This window comes from Cnephaeus nilssonii, assembly GCF_951640355.1.
Source record: "Cnephaeus nilssonii genome assembly, chromosome: 11".
In the NCBI taxonomy this organism is placed as follows: Eukaryota; Metazoa; Chordata; class Mammalia; order Chiroptera; family Vespertilionidae; genus Cnephaeus; species Cnephaeus nilssonii.
Window position 1 is genome coordinate 48966162 of NC_137082.1, and position 18791 is coordinate 48984952.

Genomic DNA, 18791 nt, shown 5'->3' on the forward strand with positions numbered 1-18791 from the left:
ATATTAGAAAGCCACAAATGTTTATTTCTACTTTTAACTAATTAATAATAACTTTTCCAACTTCTATCAGGTCAAAGGTGAGTCAGAGGAACCTTAATGTTTAGGTTCAGTTTCGTTTAGCACATTGATTTGATTCAGATCATCAAATTGTGGTTTAGTTTATGTTCTTGGTTTATGTATGAACTCTTATGTGATTTATTACTGGTTCTTGTGTGGTTCTTTGAACTGAATAGTTCAAAGAAGGAACCTGTACCATCCTCTAAAGGACCTGAGGCTTGCTTAAGGAAATGTAAAATATGCATACACATATACTAGTATGTATTATAGAGATCATCCTATCTAATAATAGACAAATATGCAAATTGACCATACCTCCTACACACCCACAAGCCATGCCCACAAGCCACGCCCACCATCCCATCAGAGCGAGTATGCAAATTAACCCAAACCAAGATGGCTACAGACACAGAGAGCAAGGTTTCCTAGGTAACAGAGGAAGCCAAGCTTTCTGCCAGCCGTTGCAGGCCTAAGCCTCCACTCAAGCTACAAAGTTTCAATTATAGAAGGTAAACAAATTCAAACAAATGGCAGAATGGAGCTTGAGAGAGCAGGCCAGGGTTGCCGGCGGCAAAAGGGGAAGCAAAGCTTTCCGCACACCCTGGCCGGGCCCACCCGCTTAAGGCAACAAAGTTTCAATTATAACCCCAACACAAATGGCTGCGGGCCTCAGAGGGAGCCCCAGGCTTGGCTCTGCTCCAGGTTACAAAGTTTCAATTGTAGAAGGAAAATAAATTCCAGATACCAGGGCCTCCGCTTGCATTGCCAGGGGGTGTGGCCCGCCTGCAAACCACCACAGGCCCCTCGCTCAGGCCGCCCCATGCCCCAAGGGAACCCCACCCTGATCAGGGACACCCTTCAGGGCAAACCAGCTGGCCCCCACCCGTGCACCAGGCCTCTATCCTATCTAATAAAAGAGTACTACGCAGATTGATCATCACTGCAACACACAATATAGCTGCCCCCATGTGGTCAAAGATCCTGCCCCAATGTGGACACAAGATGGCCACCACAAGATGGCCAGCAGGAAAGGGCAGTTGGGAGGCACCCGGCCTGCAAGGGAGGGCAGTTGAGAAGGACCAGGCCTGCAAGGGAGGGCAGTTGGAGGTGATCAACCCTGCAGGAGAGGGCAGTTAGGGGTAACCAGGCCGGCAGAGGAGGGAAGTTGGGGGCAAACAGGCTGGCAGCAGAGTGGTTAGGGGGTGATCAGGCTGGCAGGCAGAAGCGGTTAGGGGCAATCAGGAAGGCAGGCAGGCAAGCAGTTGGGAGCCAGCAGTCCTGGATTGTGAGAGGGATGTCCAACTGCCCGTTTAGGCCCAATCCCTGGGCTCGGGCCTAAACGGGCAGTCGGACATCCCTTGAGGGGTCCCAGATTGGAGAGGGTACAGGCTGGACTGAGGGACAACCACCCTGCCGTGCACGAATTTCATGCACCGGGCTTCTAGTACTATATAAAAAAGGATAATGACTAGTTAGAAGTAGGGTTTTATAAAGCAACTAAAAATAATCAACATTAGAGAATGCACAATTTATAAGGTACATTACTATCATTTCATATTTATAATCTTGGGAGGGAGATCTTTCCTCCTCATTTTGTAGCTGAAGAGACTGAGGCTCAAGTCACACAGCTGGTAAATGGAATTGGGACATCAACTCTCAAGACTTTAAATTTCAAATTTTGTGCCCTTCCTCCTACCATGTGGATGGTAGGAGTAAAAGAAGGAAAACAGAAGCTAGGGGGAAAAAAAAAAAAAAAAAAAACATGAACCAAGAAAAAGCTTTAATCACATTGCCCATTTCTACAATACAATGTGACTAAAAGGAAATCCAAGACTCTTAATAGCCATTTTGCCACTGTCCTGGGAAATCAAGAAACAAAGTTTGCCAAAATATCGCTAAATGTCTTCCGAATTTATGATTGTCTTAGAGCCAACGCTTTGCAGCAGTGAGGACCCTTCCTGCAGCTTGAGAAACCAAGGTCAAGAGCCCACACTTGATGGAGATTGGGGAGAGAGAAGAACTTGGCCAGTTAGGAAGAAAGGAATTTCTGTGAACTCAACAGAGCTGGCTCCTCCCCCTACCTTCTCTATAGAGTCCTTCCCAGCTGTTCTTTCATAGCTTTCTGACAACCTGATCTGTGCGTCCTTGTGCTCATTTGTCCTTGCAACACCTTTCTTTACTGCCCTCTCCTTAGATGCTGTGGGAGTCTAGTGAGATGCCTTATTTATTGTTTTATTCCCTAGCAATTAGGGAATAACAAAAGCACAGCATCTAATGTATAGAAGTGACTGAATTAATGCAAGAAAGAAGGAAGAACGAGAAGGAGGTGTGGGGGAGGAGAGACAGAAAGAAAAATGTTGAATGTCAATAGGACACAAGGGACAAATTAGCATTACTAATTGACTAAGGAATAGTTAATTGAGTATCTCTACCCGTTATATTTCTATTTCTTTCCTGTTCTTAAGCTAAACCAGAGTAGAATTATCTTCCCCAGAGTCCCTTGCCATCTTCTGACATTTTCAACTGGATCATGGCCCTGTTGATGATGATGGCCCTTAAAATTGATGATGAGAGACTGTGGCCTGTTTCCCAGGTCACCATATGCACCTGGAGCCAAAGGTCTTTTTCTTAGTGACCATTTTAACTGGTCTCCCTGATTCCAGCCTGTCTGCGCAATCTGTTGCCTACACCAATGCCAGATCAACCTACGGTGGAGTTCTAGTAACCAAAGGGCTCTGATGCCTCCATCTTGCCTAATAAAACCTGAATACTCGGCGGGCCTTCATGCCCTCCACATGCCAGCTAGACACTGTGCTATTCCCTTAGTGCCAACTGACTGAGAAACTACTGTACCCAAACATGCCCCAAACGTGGCCTCAGTCTGGTATTCCACTCTTTTTCTTGTCTATTCTCTGTTTTTTCAAAGTGGGATCTCAAACTCTATCTCAAAGATAATCTCACTGTCCTTAAGCTTCCTTATCAGTTTGTGTTATCCTTTGAAGCCTTTTTGTTTTTTTTTAATCTCATTCTTGTCTCAGGAGAGGCACAATTTTAGGAGAAGAGCACTTTGGAGTAGGAAAAGTATGGGTTGTTCCCTACCTTCAACTCAAGGCCATTGGACTAGTGGCCTAGCCATGCCGAAGCTGGTCCCAAATCCGCACATTTCTGAGAGCAGTTCATCTGTGCGTGGCTGGCAGCAACTGAAAACCTGCCCTACCCCCAGCAGAAGCTTAACCACCTGTTTGCTGAGCGACGGAAGCACTCCAATCAAATCGTAGGAACAGAGAGAGGCAGGGACTGCAGGGAATGAGGGAAGGAAGGGCAGTTGGATCATAGAAGGGTTACTGGTTTTGTAGAATCATGACACTTAAACTTTATTAAAGAAAATGGCAGAGTATCTTTAGTTGATGTTTTGGCTAACAGACACCAAAATATTTTTTATTCCAAAAAAGTATAAAGAAACATAACCATTTAGCCATCAGGCATCTCTTTTAGAATGCTTTTCATTATTCTCTCTTAAACAGTGGATGCACCTGTTTTCAAACAATGCTAGCATCTCAGTAGCAAATTAGTATAATTGTATGCTCTCATGTCCTTTACAATATAAATGTTTTTTTCTGCTTATTTTCCTAAAAATCTGAACTCAGCCTTACTGACAATAAATAGAAAGTCATGCTAATGCTATTCCACAACCAATTTCCACTTAATCATTGTCCAGAGTGATTGCAAATATGTAATGGGAAATTTTAATTGCATTTATTTTATATTTGAACAGTAGCAATAATATCTTATGCCAACTGTCCACAGATTTCTCAAATACTTGCTTAAGTATAGAATCACCAGGAAGCTTGGCATCTCTTTTTTCTCTTTTTTGTTATTATAATGTGCTTTCAAAATTTACCTTTAACCTTTACTCCACACACTTAGAAAGGGTAACTGTAGTCACACTCATGCTTCCTTAACATCTTAGCTCCCCACAGTTATTTACTATCAGAATTAAGATGACTGTTACTAGTAAAAAGAAACACATTCAGATGCTATTGTGCTGAATTTTTGTTAGTTAAGTGTAAGCAAATACATTGTTTCTGACAAAACAAAACAAGACAAAAATATAAGGTCCATTTCCCTTCTCTCTTCCATTGAAGGATGGAAAGGATGTCTTCAGCATCCATTATCGAGAGTTTATATAAATGACTTTTTTCCAGGGAACTTCAAAAATCACAATAAGATTCTTATTAATATCTCTAGAATAAAGACTAGAATTAGAAGATGTGAGGGCATGAAATTATCTGCACTGAATGTCCCCTACTAAGTGGTTGGTGGAACTTCAATGCCTGAGATTCACAGTCCGGAGTGGCTCACCCTGTCTTTGGCTGAGAACCAAAACATGGCCTGCGTGTGCCTCCATGGAGTCTATAGAAAATAATCAGAGCAGCCCCCTATTGCCATGCACAGTCAAATAACTGGCCATGCAATTAGGAGCGGCAGTAAATTCCTTTTTATTTATTGATTCCTATGCAGAAGGTCAAATCCCTGGCCAATTTCAGATGTACATTATAAAGAGAAATCTATAAGTTAAGAAAGAGAACATGAGCTTAACCACGCACACACACAAAAAAAGAGAAACATGATTTGTACTATCAAGCACATAATCCCAGTGGATATGATATTATTGGAGTATAATATCCAAATGGCATGTTCTTGAGTCCTAATCATTTCCTGGAGTGCAAATCTCCCTGACTTCTCCTACTATCCACACAGTTTCCCATTTGAGGAGTTGTGATGATGCCCCCTCCAAGGAAGGACACCTGCAAACCCCAGGCATGAGAGGGACGCTAATATATTTTTCAACAGCTATCACTCATAACATGTAAAAGGTTCATCTGATTATAAAAGAAAGATAGTAAATCCATATTCATTTAAAAAATAGTTACAACAAGACTTTCTTTTCTCAAAGCTTTTTTCTACAATGAAAAATTTCTAAGAGAAATAATTCATGACTACATTAACCAAGTCTCCTTGTCAGATGTCTGAAAAATGATGCCTTTCATTGTATAGACTGAATTTTCGCAAACCTGTGGTAACGAGAAAAGGGTCTGTTAATTTGAGACATGCCCTCTCCTGCCAGGAGTTTGCCCACTTCTGTTAGGATGAAGAAACTTAAGTTATCAGCCACAACATATATTCTCAGAGCTTGACAATTCATTTATATTGCTGTGAGGGAATTTTTCCGCATAACTGCTTTTTTTAAAATAGTTGAGTCATGACAAACTCTATGATTATCTAATTAGAAAATGCTAAAAAAAATCAATTGAAAATGAATTTGAATTAATGAGTTCAGTAAAGTGGCTTGATAGAAGATCCATATGCAGAAATTAATGACTTACAAAAAGCAATACATATCTAGATAAGGTAATGAAAACAAATGACTTTATTTCCAGTGACAAAAATTCCCATAAAATTCTTAGGAATAGACAATCTGAGAAATGTGCAAGACCCACATAAATACATAAATCTTTATAGAATATAAAAGATGTCAAATCTTCCTATATTCATCTGTTTATGCAATGTAATTCCAATAATTAGACTTCTTAAAAAATGAAACTTGGCCACTAATTCTACAATAGATCGCTCATGAACATTTCTTTGGAGAGTCCCCTATACGAAGGCTGGCACTGGGTTGCTAAGTTATAAGTAGCATAAGTCCCAATGGCTGAGACCCAGGTAGAAAGAAGAGGCCATGAACAGATAGCTGAGAAAGTTTCAGGTAGTCTTGTAGGATTAGGCAGAAAAAAAACATTAAGTTTAGATAGTTGCCAAAGCAACCAGGACTTGAAACAAGATCCTGGAGAGAAGGAAGCACAGAGAAGTGAACTTGACATATGATTCTACTTTGTTTCATGAGCTACTTACTGTTGGCTAAGTAACCACTAGGTGCTGAGAAGCCAAGCTGAAAGTGGTGGCTAAGAAAGCGCTCAATAGCCCCATGATACTGGGAGTCAAATTTGGAATTCAGTGTCATAGAAACCTTGTAAACATCCCAGGTTCTGGTGGGATCCTGAATTGCTATACCCCAGAGATAAAGAAAAATTAAATATGAACCAGTACTGTCAAAGACAGAAACCCAGATTTGAATCATCTGAGTCCCAGGCTGAATAAAGTTGATAAGTCTCTAGCTACTTGCAAAAAACTGAACTAAACCCTCTCTAGACAAAGCTAACATCATGTAGATCCTCAAGTTATCTTTATAATGTTTCATATATACTTTCCAGCATTCAATCAAATATCAATAATCATACCCAGAAAAGGAGCCAAGAGAGAAAATAATCAATAAAAGAAGGACTATAGCTTATTCAATATTGTAGTTACACAATATACCAATACAAGAGTTAAAATAACTTAGATTAATATGCTCAAAATATGAATTCACAAGGTGGAAAACTTCAGCAGAGAACTGGAACCAATTAAAAGGAATCAAATGGAAATCCTGGATAACATTTCAAAGGAAATTAGAATTTCATGAATCTAATAAATTTAGTAAATAAAAACACTTAACACATGTTTTTAATAATAACAGCCAAAAAGGATATTAGTAAACTGAAAAATGAGTCACTAAAAATATCCAGAGTACACACACACACACACAATTGTAAATATAGGAAATATAACTAGGGTAGGAAATATAACATTGTGTCAACATGAAGTGGAGGCTGTGGACTTGAATTCTTTGCATTCACATATGAAGAGATTAAAATCTGGCTCTGCAAGTGCCCTCCCTTTCCTGGAGAAAGTAATAGCACAACTCGACTTGATGCCCTGAGAAAGCAATGAGCAGGGCCGACATCAGTCTCAGAGGTAGGTGGAGAACAGTTATCCAATTGAAGGCTCACCACACACATGAATGCAATTTACTGATATAAACTACTTGAATAAGGAACGAATCCAACCTGATATTAAATTTAAAAATTCTTCCAGAATTGTTCACTTCTATAGGACTTTGAAGGTGGCAAACTATAAATGGTTTTGTTGAGAAGTTTTGAGGTTCACAGGCTTTTGCGGTTTCTAGAGGAGAGAAAATCTTTCTCATGACAACCTTACAATAAAACTGTTCAGTCTGGCTTGGATGGCTCAGATGGTTGAGTGTGGTACCATGAATCAAAAGGTCACTGGTTGGACTCCTGGTCAGGGCATATGACAGGGTTGTGCGCTTGATCCCCAGGAAGGAGTGTGCAGGAGGCAGCCAATCAAAGTTTCTCTCTCACATCGATGTTTCTCTCACCATCTCCCTTCCTCTTTCTATAAAATCAATAAAAATTATGTGTTTTTAAAAACTGTACAAACCACGTGAATAAATCACAATGAGAAAAAGTCATCTGCTTTTTAAAAAGGAAAATTAGCACCCCGGAAGGGCAAAATATAGAAAAAGTTTTAAAAGAATATAAAATAATTATATTTGAAATAAATAAATATAAGGAAGAACTAGACATATTTTGGAAGGACATAATAATATTAAAAATTATATGCAAAATACACTACTAGAACCTCTAAATATTTTTAAAAGCCATTGAAATGCAAATGATTGAATAAAATTAGACTTTTTAAGGATATTACTAGTTAATTAGAAGATAAGTCTGAAACTATCAAGAATGCAGCACAAAATATGAAGAGATTAAAATATCAAGATATGAAAAATATCCCAGAAATGAAGAAAATACATTGTCTTCAAGGGTTACTTCAAGCCAACATGTAGACACATATGTGGATATGCAAAATTACACATAAAGCAGCCCCAAAGAAAACAGAAACTTTTAGAAAGAAATGACAGGTGAACAGATGACTTAATATTGGCAACAATAAATAGAAGACACTATAAAAATATTTTCAAATTTCTAGAGGAAAATAGCAATTAAAATAAATTGTCATTTAAGGGTGAAGGTAGAAAGACATTTTCAGAAATAAAAAAAAAATAAGGAAATTTATTAATCCATGCTATCACAGAAAGAAGTGCTAAAAATATATTCTTTAGGAAGAAGGAAACCCAAAGCAGAAAGTACTTCTTATGAGATACATGCACATGAGAGTAAGGACCCAGAGTGATGGAAAGTAAAGGGGATGGGGATAGATGAATCCCTTGTGGTAGCCTGTTAACTGTTCCCAATGACCGCCTGCCTTGCTCTGGGCAAATATTGAACCTTCTTTTCCACAGACGTGCTTTTGTCGGTGGAATGTGGAGGCATCGACATGTCCCACATCTGAGGTTAATGGCCCTGCCCGGTTTTCTCTATGTTTTGACCCTCTTTACCTTGAGACTGGGTTAAAGGCTGCCCCTCCAGCCTCCCACAGAAGGAAACCTGGCGCATAGCTGAAGCTGACCTGCATCCAACAAGGTCAGGAGCAAGAAATAAACATTTTTGTCATAGAAATCCTCTGAGATTGCAGGGCTGTTATGTATCACAGCATAATCCAAGCTAAAGTTGTTTGATACAGAAAAATATAATAGAGAAACGAGAACCAAAGAAACCTGGTGTAATGTAGTGAGGTAGCAGACAGCTCTCTTTTATCTAGATGAGCCAGCTGTGAAGAGCAAAAGTTACAGTCCCCACTTAAATGGGGATAAATAGAGACCTCAAAACATCCAGCAAGTGACTAAATTATCTGCACTTGGACCTAGAATTCATCTTTAACTTCCTGTCCACTTGCTCATTCCACATTATTAGTTTCCATATCTAGGTGCAGAGCTAGTGTCTAGAGTGACTAAATGGAGTAGGTTTCCCACACTCCAGTGTCTTACTAGTAAGTGTATTGGTTGGGAAGGGCAGTGATACACAGGGGCCATGAGTATGTCCAGAGTGCTGTGGAAACACGGAGGAAGGTGTCAAACCTAAACATGGGACTGAAGGAGTTAAATTGAGCAGGTCATACTTGAAACCAGTTTTAAAGGATTATTAAGTGTGAGGGGAAGTGGGAGGGAGCAAAAGAGGGCATTTCAGGGAGAGGAAATAACCATGTTTTCTACTTGGGAAAAACACTAAAAGCTCCCCCCTCTCAAAACTGATCAATCTTACCAATTTGACTTCATTGGAATAGGCACTTTTTCTGTTTCCTGCTAAACAGATACACAGTCTTTCCATCTTTGCTGAAGCAAGAATTTAGGTTTTACCTGGTTTCTTGTCTCCCAAAAGAAGAAGTGAGAGAAAAAGAAGTCATAAAATATAAACTTAGGCTAGTGAATAAACAAGTAGATGCCAACTTTCAAGAATGAAAAGCATCATCTAGTGTGTATATTTTCATAACTCTGCAAATTTTGAATGCCAATAGCGAGATCCCTGTATTCATTAAGGAATTGTACACTTTTTTCACTTTCTAGGAAAGCATGCATTTAAGAAGAGTTTAACAAATATAGAAACAATATTTATCCCTCAATAATAGAAAAATTTGATGTACTTTAGAATTGCTGGTTTTGCTGAAGACAAAACAAGATGAATTTTACCTACATTTTCCCAAGATTACTAATAAATGCTAAATCCAGTGAGGAGTAAATATAATAATTTCTTATCTGTGCACAAAATGAGTCTCACCTGCATCTTATAGTGAATTAGCACAGAAGTGACTTGGTGCTATTTTTAATTCTGCTATATGATTCTGAGAGTCTGTTTTCTGTACATGTGATGAAAATTGTTCACTGTTTTCAAATGTAGCCCAGTTTGGGTCATTTAACTTTCATGTTATTAGCATGGTCTACATTTAGTGAAAGTAACACATCTTGAATGTAATTATTTATTCTTAACTAGAGGCCCGGTGCACGAAATTAATGCATGGGTATGATCCCTAGGCCTGGCTGGCGATCAGGGCCAATCGGGCCTTCCGGCTGCCAGCCAGGACCTTCCTTCCTCGGCTGCCAGCTGCTGACTGGGGCCTTCCTTTGTTCCGTGCTGGCCCCTGGTGGTCAGTGCATGTCATAGCGAGCGATTGGTCTCTTGGTCCAACTCCCACAGGGACAATTTGCATATTAGGCTTTTATAGAGAGAGATAGGCGTCTATTAAGGGTCTGATGTGTAAAGGGATCTTCTGATTCAAAGGGATACAGCCATAGTCTCCCCAGAATTCTGTGAAGAAGAGATGGAAGGAAAATCAGGAAGGAGCCATTCACTTTTGAGTCTATTTCTATTTTGCCCCATTTCTGATCATCATTTTCCCTACAATAAATAAACCCATTTGGCTCATAATTCACTCATTTAGTTTTTGTCTCTCTTCTCCATTTGTCTTGTTATTTCCAACTATCTTTCCATTTTTCTTTTGGAAGTTATTAAATTTATTCATTTAGCTAATCCTCCACATAATGAAAACATTACATGGGTTTCTGTCCTAGAGAAAAAGTCACTTACCTGAATTAATAATTTGAACATAGCTGTAAGTTCTTCAGAAAACAAAAAGCTTAATGGAAAAAGCACGTCCATCAAGGAGAGAAAATCATAGCAAAAGTTGTAGAATGTTTTAGGCCTTTATTCCTCCATAAAGAAGTTTAATTATTCATATACTATGTGTAGATCAAAATGGAAGTTTGAAAGATGAAACAAAAATCAAAAGGCACTTAATCTATGGAAAAACAAATAGTTAAAATGCAATGGGTTCATCTTATCCCATTTGTATTTAATATCATTTCTGTAAGAAAACTAACATGGAAAGCTGAAAGATAGAAGATAATTCAGAGAAAATCAATGGCTAAATAATGTTGAGGTAAAATAAATAACACACAATAAAATATTAAAGGACTTTAATGCATAGAGTTTGCCTAAGAAAGAACAAACATAAGGTAAAGCTGTCATTATTTGAAAGGTGACTATCAAAAACAGATTTATACAAACTTTTATAATACCCAAACAAATTCAACTTGTTAGATCAAGTATGCAGATTACAAAGGTTAATAGTTTTGAGATGAAGGTTTGGGCTGATCTAATTGAACTAAAGAGGATAAAATCATGCAGAGAATGGGTAGAGTGCTGACTGATTTTACTATGTGAACTCAGGACCTTCCCTAGCCGTTCACAGGTGGTCACTCTCACTGCCCTGGACATGCCTTCCCAACTCAGCCCCTGGCCACCCTCCTCAGTTCAGCCTGATTCCTCCAATACTCTCTCTCTCTCTCTCTCTCTCTCTCTCACACACACACACACACACACACACACACACACACACACACACATACACATACTCTCTCTCTCACAAATACCTCCCACACTAACGTGCACACTCATATACACTGTCACATGCTCACAAATACCCTTGTACTCACATACACTGATACCCACCACACACAGACACACATCCACACTTTCTCCCTGCTTATCCTGCAGGTCCATGAACAGATTCCTTCCTTGCTACTGACCCTTGGCATCACTCCCCATTTCCTTCCTGGCCCTCCAGATTACTATATACCAAACTCACCTGCTACCCACCTAGACTTGAAGATCATTGAGAAAAGGGAAAAAAATGTGATTTTCATACAACCTCCTCCTAGCACTTTTCCTGGCTTACAGTGAATTCACGATAAATGCCTAAAAATGAAATGAACCTTTGACAACATCTGAATTACAAGGATCTCCTCTCTCTCTCACACACACACACATTGATGTTTCTCGCTCTCTCTCTCTCTCTCTCTCTCTCCATTCCTCTCTAAAATTCAATGCAAAATTTTTTAAGTTTATTTTTAATTTTTTTTAAGTGAATGACAAATTTGCCTTGACATCTCACTGATCAAACTTATTTTTGAGAGCTTGTTTGGAGGTTCTAGCAGGGGAGCGCAGCTACTTGTATACCCCTGACCGAAGACCGGTCCTCTCCTCTGGGGGGAAGATCGTCCTCTTTGACCAAGCTCGCAGCTTCGGGAGGGACGCACATGGATCAGTGAGGGAGGAGGGGGACACCCGCTTAGCCAGCCAGATCAGCCGAATCAACCCTGGCAATCAATGGGGTGACAGATGTCACAGCCAGATCGCCCTCACATCCTGATCAAACTTATTTTTGATGCTAAGGCAGTGTGACTAGCACAGGAAGAAAACATTCCCCAGGCTAGATGGTGTTGACCTGGAGCAGAGCAGTTGGTATTTAAATCCATGGAGTCAAGAAGACTTGTCACAGATAACTTTTCATGGGGAGTTTAAAATGCCAAGACAAAGGTTGGAATGTCATCCACAGAGAGCAAGAAAAGATGTGAAGGAAATTGATATTAAACTGTTCTGGTATAGATTTGTGCTACATGGAAAAGTCAGAAATGTCTCTCTGCAGGCAGGTGTCAAAGGAGAGTTCTCAACCAATTTCTATGGAGGAGTTTTTGGGAGTTTGGCCCAAAATTTTGGACCTCATCTTCTTTTTCAGATCTCTGCATATTAAAAATAGCTGGAAGACCTGGGTTCCAATTTGGTCTTGGTGCTGACCAATGATAAATGATATGCTATGGAACCCAGGTACAAATTTAACCCTTTAGCCACCTCACCTACACAAGGCTTATATTAGAATCAAATGTAAGTTTGTGAAAGTATTAGATACGACAAGACTCTGTCAGACATTGTAATATTTCAAGCAAAGAAAAAAGCTGAGAAAATAAACAAATTGAGAAGTAATAGGAGGAAAAAGAGTAGTTATCTAATCAGCATCTCAGATAATTGGCATTTGCTACAGAGGATTAATACGTTTAGTAATCTATCCCAAAATTTTTAAAGTGAGGAGATCCCACTTCTGATGTTAAAAACAAACACCAAAACTGTCACATACTTGTGCTGATCCATTGCAACTCAGATTGACTTGGCCATCAGACTTTCAAATCCCACAAATCTGTCACACTGAGCAAAACTTTCACTTGCTTAACCTAGTCTGACAATGTCAACTATTTGTGTATTTATTTTCACTTTATATTTAATTAATTTTTCTAAGGAATTTCCTTTCAAAACTCAAATCAATCTAAAATATACAGGATAGTAAACAAATACTTTATGTGTTATTACTTATAAATGAGTTAAAGTGCTTTGAAATAATTTTAAATCACCTTAAAATATAATGTCAAGCAATGGGAAATAATGGTGGGGATTTTTTCCCCCACTCATTGAGTATGGCGTTTTTGTTTTCTTAGGGTAGATTTTTAACATTTCCTAATTTCCTGTGGAAATGGTCCAGGAAGCAGTGCTCCCCCATCATTCCTGTGCAGCATTGCTTGACTCTGACGGTGTGTGGTCATTTTCAGAGCTGGAGGCCGAGGAGTGGTGCAAGCATCTCTGTATGGAGTGTCTGGGGACCAGGCTGAATGACATCAGCCTTGGGGAACCTGACCTTCTGGCAGCAGGAGTGCAACGAGAACAGAATGGTAAGTGGGAGTCGCCTTCCATCATTGTCAAGTACACTGGCCGTCATAGAAAATTAAAAGGAGCCCAGAAATGTTTCAGACCAATCATTTTTTCAAGGAAAGTAAACTGATCGACCTGAGCTGTTTAAGAGACTCTCGAGATTGCATAGCAACTAGAGGTAATGTTAATATATAACCCGGGTCTCCTGACATCTTTCTTTGTAACATTGCCATTTACCTAAATAAATAAATAACAAGTTAAATCACTGTATATAAGGTTTTGACTGGACAACATTCTTAAATTTTCTTATTTGAGAGTTACTGTACTTTAGAGTCTATATAAACAAATTTGGCTTATTGTGTTATTTATCTATTGATTTCAGGGAATTTGGCTAATACAATGTCTTAGCTTAGAATAACATAACAAAATGCCATAGACTGAGTGGCTTGAACAACAGGAATTAATTTCTCACAGTTCTGGAGGCTGGAAGTCTAAAGTTAACATTCCAGCAGGGTCGGTGTCTGGTAGGGACCCTTTTTCTGGCTTGCTGACAACAGCCTTCTCGCTGTGATCCTGAGAGAGAGAGGGGGCACTCTCTTGAGTTTCTTCATATAAGGGCACTAATCCCATTATGAGGGCCCCACCCTCAGTACCTCATCTAAATTTATCCCCAAAGATTCCATCTTTAAATTCTATAACTTTGGAGGATTAGAGCTTCAATATATGAATTTAGGTTGGGGTTCGGGAGATACAATTCATCCCATAGCAACTATAAGTAGGAAAGTACAGTGGGTGAAATCTCAGGGTATAAGAAAATTGAGATTTATGTGACACACAGTTTACTTCTAAGTTTACTTTCTATACTCTTCTGTAATTTAATGGGCCTTGCTGACATCTTTTGAAAATTGATGCTGCAGGTTCTTGCCTAGCACCTCTAAATACTGAAATCAGAGTGATGTAACGAGCTCCTTTTTCTCCATCTTTAAAAAATCATTACCATCACCACCAGATGATCTAGCGGTATGAAAATAGAAACGTTTCAGTGCTGCTAATTTTTGATGGCCAGTGTTTGAAAAGGTTGACTAATGTTGGCAAAGCTTGACACTAATTATTAAAAAGACTTCTTAGAATTATGCATGGCTTATAAATTAGACAGAACAGGTAGACGTGCACCATGATAACACTCAATGGCTGTCATCTTGTTATGACTGATAATGTTCTAACAACCATCACTGTCTTGTAGTTCATTAAAAAGCATTATTTTCTGTTGGTTGCTAAATTGGAAAACATGTTTTCCTCACTGATTGATCATGAACACATATGGACTCAAAACACTGCCTGTGTTGATAATTTTCAGAAGGTCACGAAGGCGTTCCTGGGGCTCCTTTTCTAGCTGCCTTTATATCACAGTTTCCCTTCCACTCTCTTGGAGTTCAGCTCTCTGGTCTGTTTTCTGAGAGCCATGCTAAGTGCAGAAAGTCCATAATCACACTGTCCGGTGTATGCTGCTCAGTTTAAGGGGAAAAAAAGAAAACAAAAAACAAACTCTGGCTGTTAACATTTGTCAAGTACCACATAAAAGAAATACAAAGAAAGCCACTAAGTCAGGCCTAGGAGAGAGGAAGCATTATTGTGCGCTTGTTCACTGTGAATTGTATGCTTTTATTTTAATATTGGGTTTGTAGATAGTTTCCATCCAAATGGATAATGTGCTCCTTTGGTTTACTGTAATATTTAAATCTAACTTGATAATAATTTCAAAATAACTTGCCTAGCATATAAAGGGAAATTTTTAATATGTTTTTTTAGGCTAGGTCAAGCAAGAAATTCAATGCCAGAGCTATTTATAAAAAGTACAGGCAGATGTAGCCTGCTGAGTAATCTCCAGGCCACAGTATAAATGCAGGCTATTCCCACAAACAAGTAATTCTCTCCTAATTTCAGTTTCCTAATTTCAGTGTGAAGATGAACTAATACTTGCTCATGGGGCTGTCATGATGGTGAAGTGAGGTCTTATCAAATAAAAACCAACTCTCCTGCTTAGCTCAATTTTAAAAAATCACAAGTGTTTTTAAGCATAAGTAAAAACAAAAAAATCAAAAAAATAATTCCTGAATATATGTGAGAGAAGACCTGAAATAATAAAGCTCTACTTTATGCCTTCCAGTCACTATTCCAGCATCTTCACGCATAAAACCTCTGACCATAAACAAAATCCTTAACTTCCTAAGACATGTTTGAAGTCATTAATATGTACAAATTGGAATAAATCCTTTATGAAATATTTATCATTACAGATTCGGTCCTCTTTCCTTAAGGCATTTTAGTATTAAATTATGGAATTTACCCTTCATCAGAAATATTATTTTACTATTTTATTAATGACTAGAGGCCCAGTGCATGAAATTTGTGGAGGGGGGTCCCTCAACCCGGTCTGCACTCTCTTGCAGTCTGGGACCCCTCATTCCTTACCACCCACCTGCTCGCTGCTCCTTACTGCTCAGCTCACTGCGTCTGCCCCCTGGTGGGGAGGGACTGTGAGAAGGCTCCAGGGCATGTCCAGACTGTCTCACTCAGTCCTGATCGGCCGGACCTCAGCAGCAAGCTAACCTACCGGTCTGCCCCCTGGTGGTCAGTGAACATCATAGCAAGCAGTTGAGCGGCCTTAGTATTCATTAGCATATTATACTTTGAATGGTTGAACGGATGACCGGACACTTAGCATATTAGGCTTTTATTATATAGGATGTGCTTGGATTTTATTTATGGTTTCTCTTGAGCAGTGAGGTGCACGTGTGCAGAATTGAAATAGTAAATTACATTATTGTGGCTTGTGGTGATTGTGTGGTCTCCTATCGTCAAGGAAACACTCACTGTGCAGCCTTGACCACCACATGTTTTGGACATTCAAAATTGTTACTTTTCTTCTACTGTTTTTCCGACTCTTCAGACAGCTTGATCTTATTTATTCTGAGACTAGCTAAGAATGAAGCTTTGTGCAAATAATTTTTAAAGGTGTAATTTGTGTTGCTGAGATAAAAGTTATCGATTAAAATCTTTGCTAGAATCATCTTTATCTAATGCTTCCAGCTGCCTATGTATTGACTCTGAATCTCACACGGTACGGGGAAAAGTAAGCAAACACAAGCACACACACACAGACTTATTCTTAGACGTTGGATAGCAATGCCACAAGAAAGTGTACATTAAGTATACATTTTAAACTTTAAATTTGTACAACTTCCAGGATCTTCACATCTTTTAGTAGTACTTACGATAGCCTACAGTGACCTCAGAATGTGACCTGATTGGGAATATGGTCTTTACAGAGATAATCAAGTTTAAATGTGGCCATTAGAATGAGCCCTAATCCAATATGACATTCACTGTGTCCTTAATAAAGAGGGGAAATTTGGAGGCAGAAACAGACATGCAGAGAGGAAAGATGATCTGAAGACACATGGAGAGAACATGGCCGTGTGAAGGGAGTGAGGCATCTACAGGACGTGGGTTGCTGGCAAACACAGAAGCTAGAAGGGACCAGGAAGGATTCTCCCTCTGGAGCCTCATAGAGAACACAGCCCTGCTGACACCTCGAGGTCAGACTTCTGGCTCTAGAACCACCAGACACTAAATTTATGTTGTTTTAAGCCACCCAGTTTTTAAAATACAATATGCAGTTATGAAAATAACTTTCTAAACCTAGGAATAGAAGAAGACTTTCTCAAACTGATGAAAGACATCAATGAAAAACCTTCAAAAATTATCATTCTTGAAGGTAAAATACACTGCTACCTTCATATGATTATAAATAAGCAGACATCCTCTTTCACCACCTGTATTCAGTATTCTACTTACGGTCCTAATTTGTGTAATATTACAAGAAAAAAATCATAAAAAGTGGTTAAAAAATGATAATAATAAGCTAGGTTTGTGTACCTGGAATACCCAAAGGAATTTATAAGGAAGCAACTATGACTAAGTAAATTCAGGGATGTTGCAGAATAAAAAGTTAATATGTAAAAATGTATATATTATGTGTTATATATTATAAGCTATATACTATTTTTTAAATATATTTTATTGATTTTTTTACAGAGAGGAAGGGAGAGGGATAGAGAGTTAGAAATATTGATGAGAGAGAAACATCGATCAGCTGCCTCCTGCACACCTCCTACTGGGGATGTGCCCGCAACCAAGGTACATGCCCTTGACCAGAATCGAACCTGGGACCTTTCAGTCTGCAGGCTGATGCTCCATCCACTGAGCCAAACCGGCCAGGGCTAAGCTATTTACATACATATTAGCAATAAACAATAAACATTTGCAAAGTGAAATATAAAAAAATATCATTTATAAAATCATCCAAAATCACATACTCAAAGATAAACTTGGCAAAGTATATAACCCTATCTCTACACTGAAAACTCAATATTACTGAAATTAAAAGAGATCTAAATAAATGAAGCAGTAAACCAGGTTGGTGATTGCAACATTCAATACTGATAAGAAACTGTGACTCCAATATCAAGAAACTGGCTGAAGAGCTCATCGTCCCTTTGTCTTCCGTTTATTTCTACTCACTAGAGGTGGTTTTGCTTCATGTCAGAAACCCCATCTCTGATCCTCTGCTTCTTGCTGCAGCAGGAAGGACTTGTCCCACTTACCTCCACCTGCCAGGCAAGCTCATCGCTGTACATGGATCAGTTCCTGCCCAAAACTTGATCTATTTAAAATGCCAGTGACCGAGAAAGGCAGGTTTGGTCCTTCTCAGGGCTGATGACCCATTCGGTCTCCCACACACATAGGCTGGGGTTTCACTGTTCCTTTTCCTGGACCATTTCTCCTGAGCACAGTGACCCTTTCTCGCCAGGCCTTGTCCAATTCAACTTAACTAAACCTTGTTTGGTAGCTCCCTCGAGACTGTTCTTGGAGTTGTGACTGTAACCCTGTGTCCCAGCCTTTTGAGGCTCAGTCTGTTCCATTGGACTTCTCAATCCAGCCCTCCTGTAAAAATGCCCTTGCAGACGTAACTGCAAATTCAACTACATTCTTTGTGGGATATTAGTTTAAGAAATATCCTACCTTGTTACTATTTTGGGCCATTTAAAATAAAATTATATTTTCTCATAAGGACACCCAGCCATCTATGTTTAAACAGGCCCTTTAGGTCATTTTGATGCCCACAAAAGCCTGAAAACCAGTGCTCTAGGCAATAAAAACCAAATGTAGGTTCATAACTATGAAAGTGACATGATTAGAGAGATGTTTAAAACACCTGCCTGATAAAATTATTTCACAGAGGTAAACATTTTAAAAAGTCATTTTAGGAAAACCATAAAAATATTAGAAGAATCCATAGGCAGCAAAAGATCAGACATATGTCATAGTAATATG

The 18791-nt window shown here is 39.0% G+C and overlaps 1 protein-coding gene across 1 annotated transcript in view; it reads left to right on the forward strand.

Moving 5' to 3' along the window:
- The window catches only part of DOK6 (docking protein 6), a 233861-nt gene that overhangs the window by 118217 nt on the left and 96853 nt on the right, over positions 1–18791 (forward strand). Inside the window, exon 4 of the mRNA XM_079783340.1 lies at positions 13295–13414. Coding sequence (XP_079639466.1) covers positions 13295–13414 — 120 coding nt within the window. The remainder of the gene's footprint in view (positions 1–13294; positions 13415–18791) is intronic.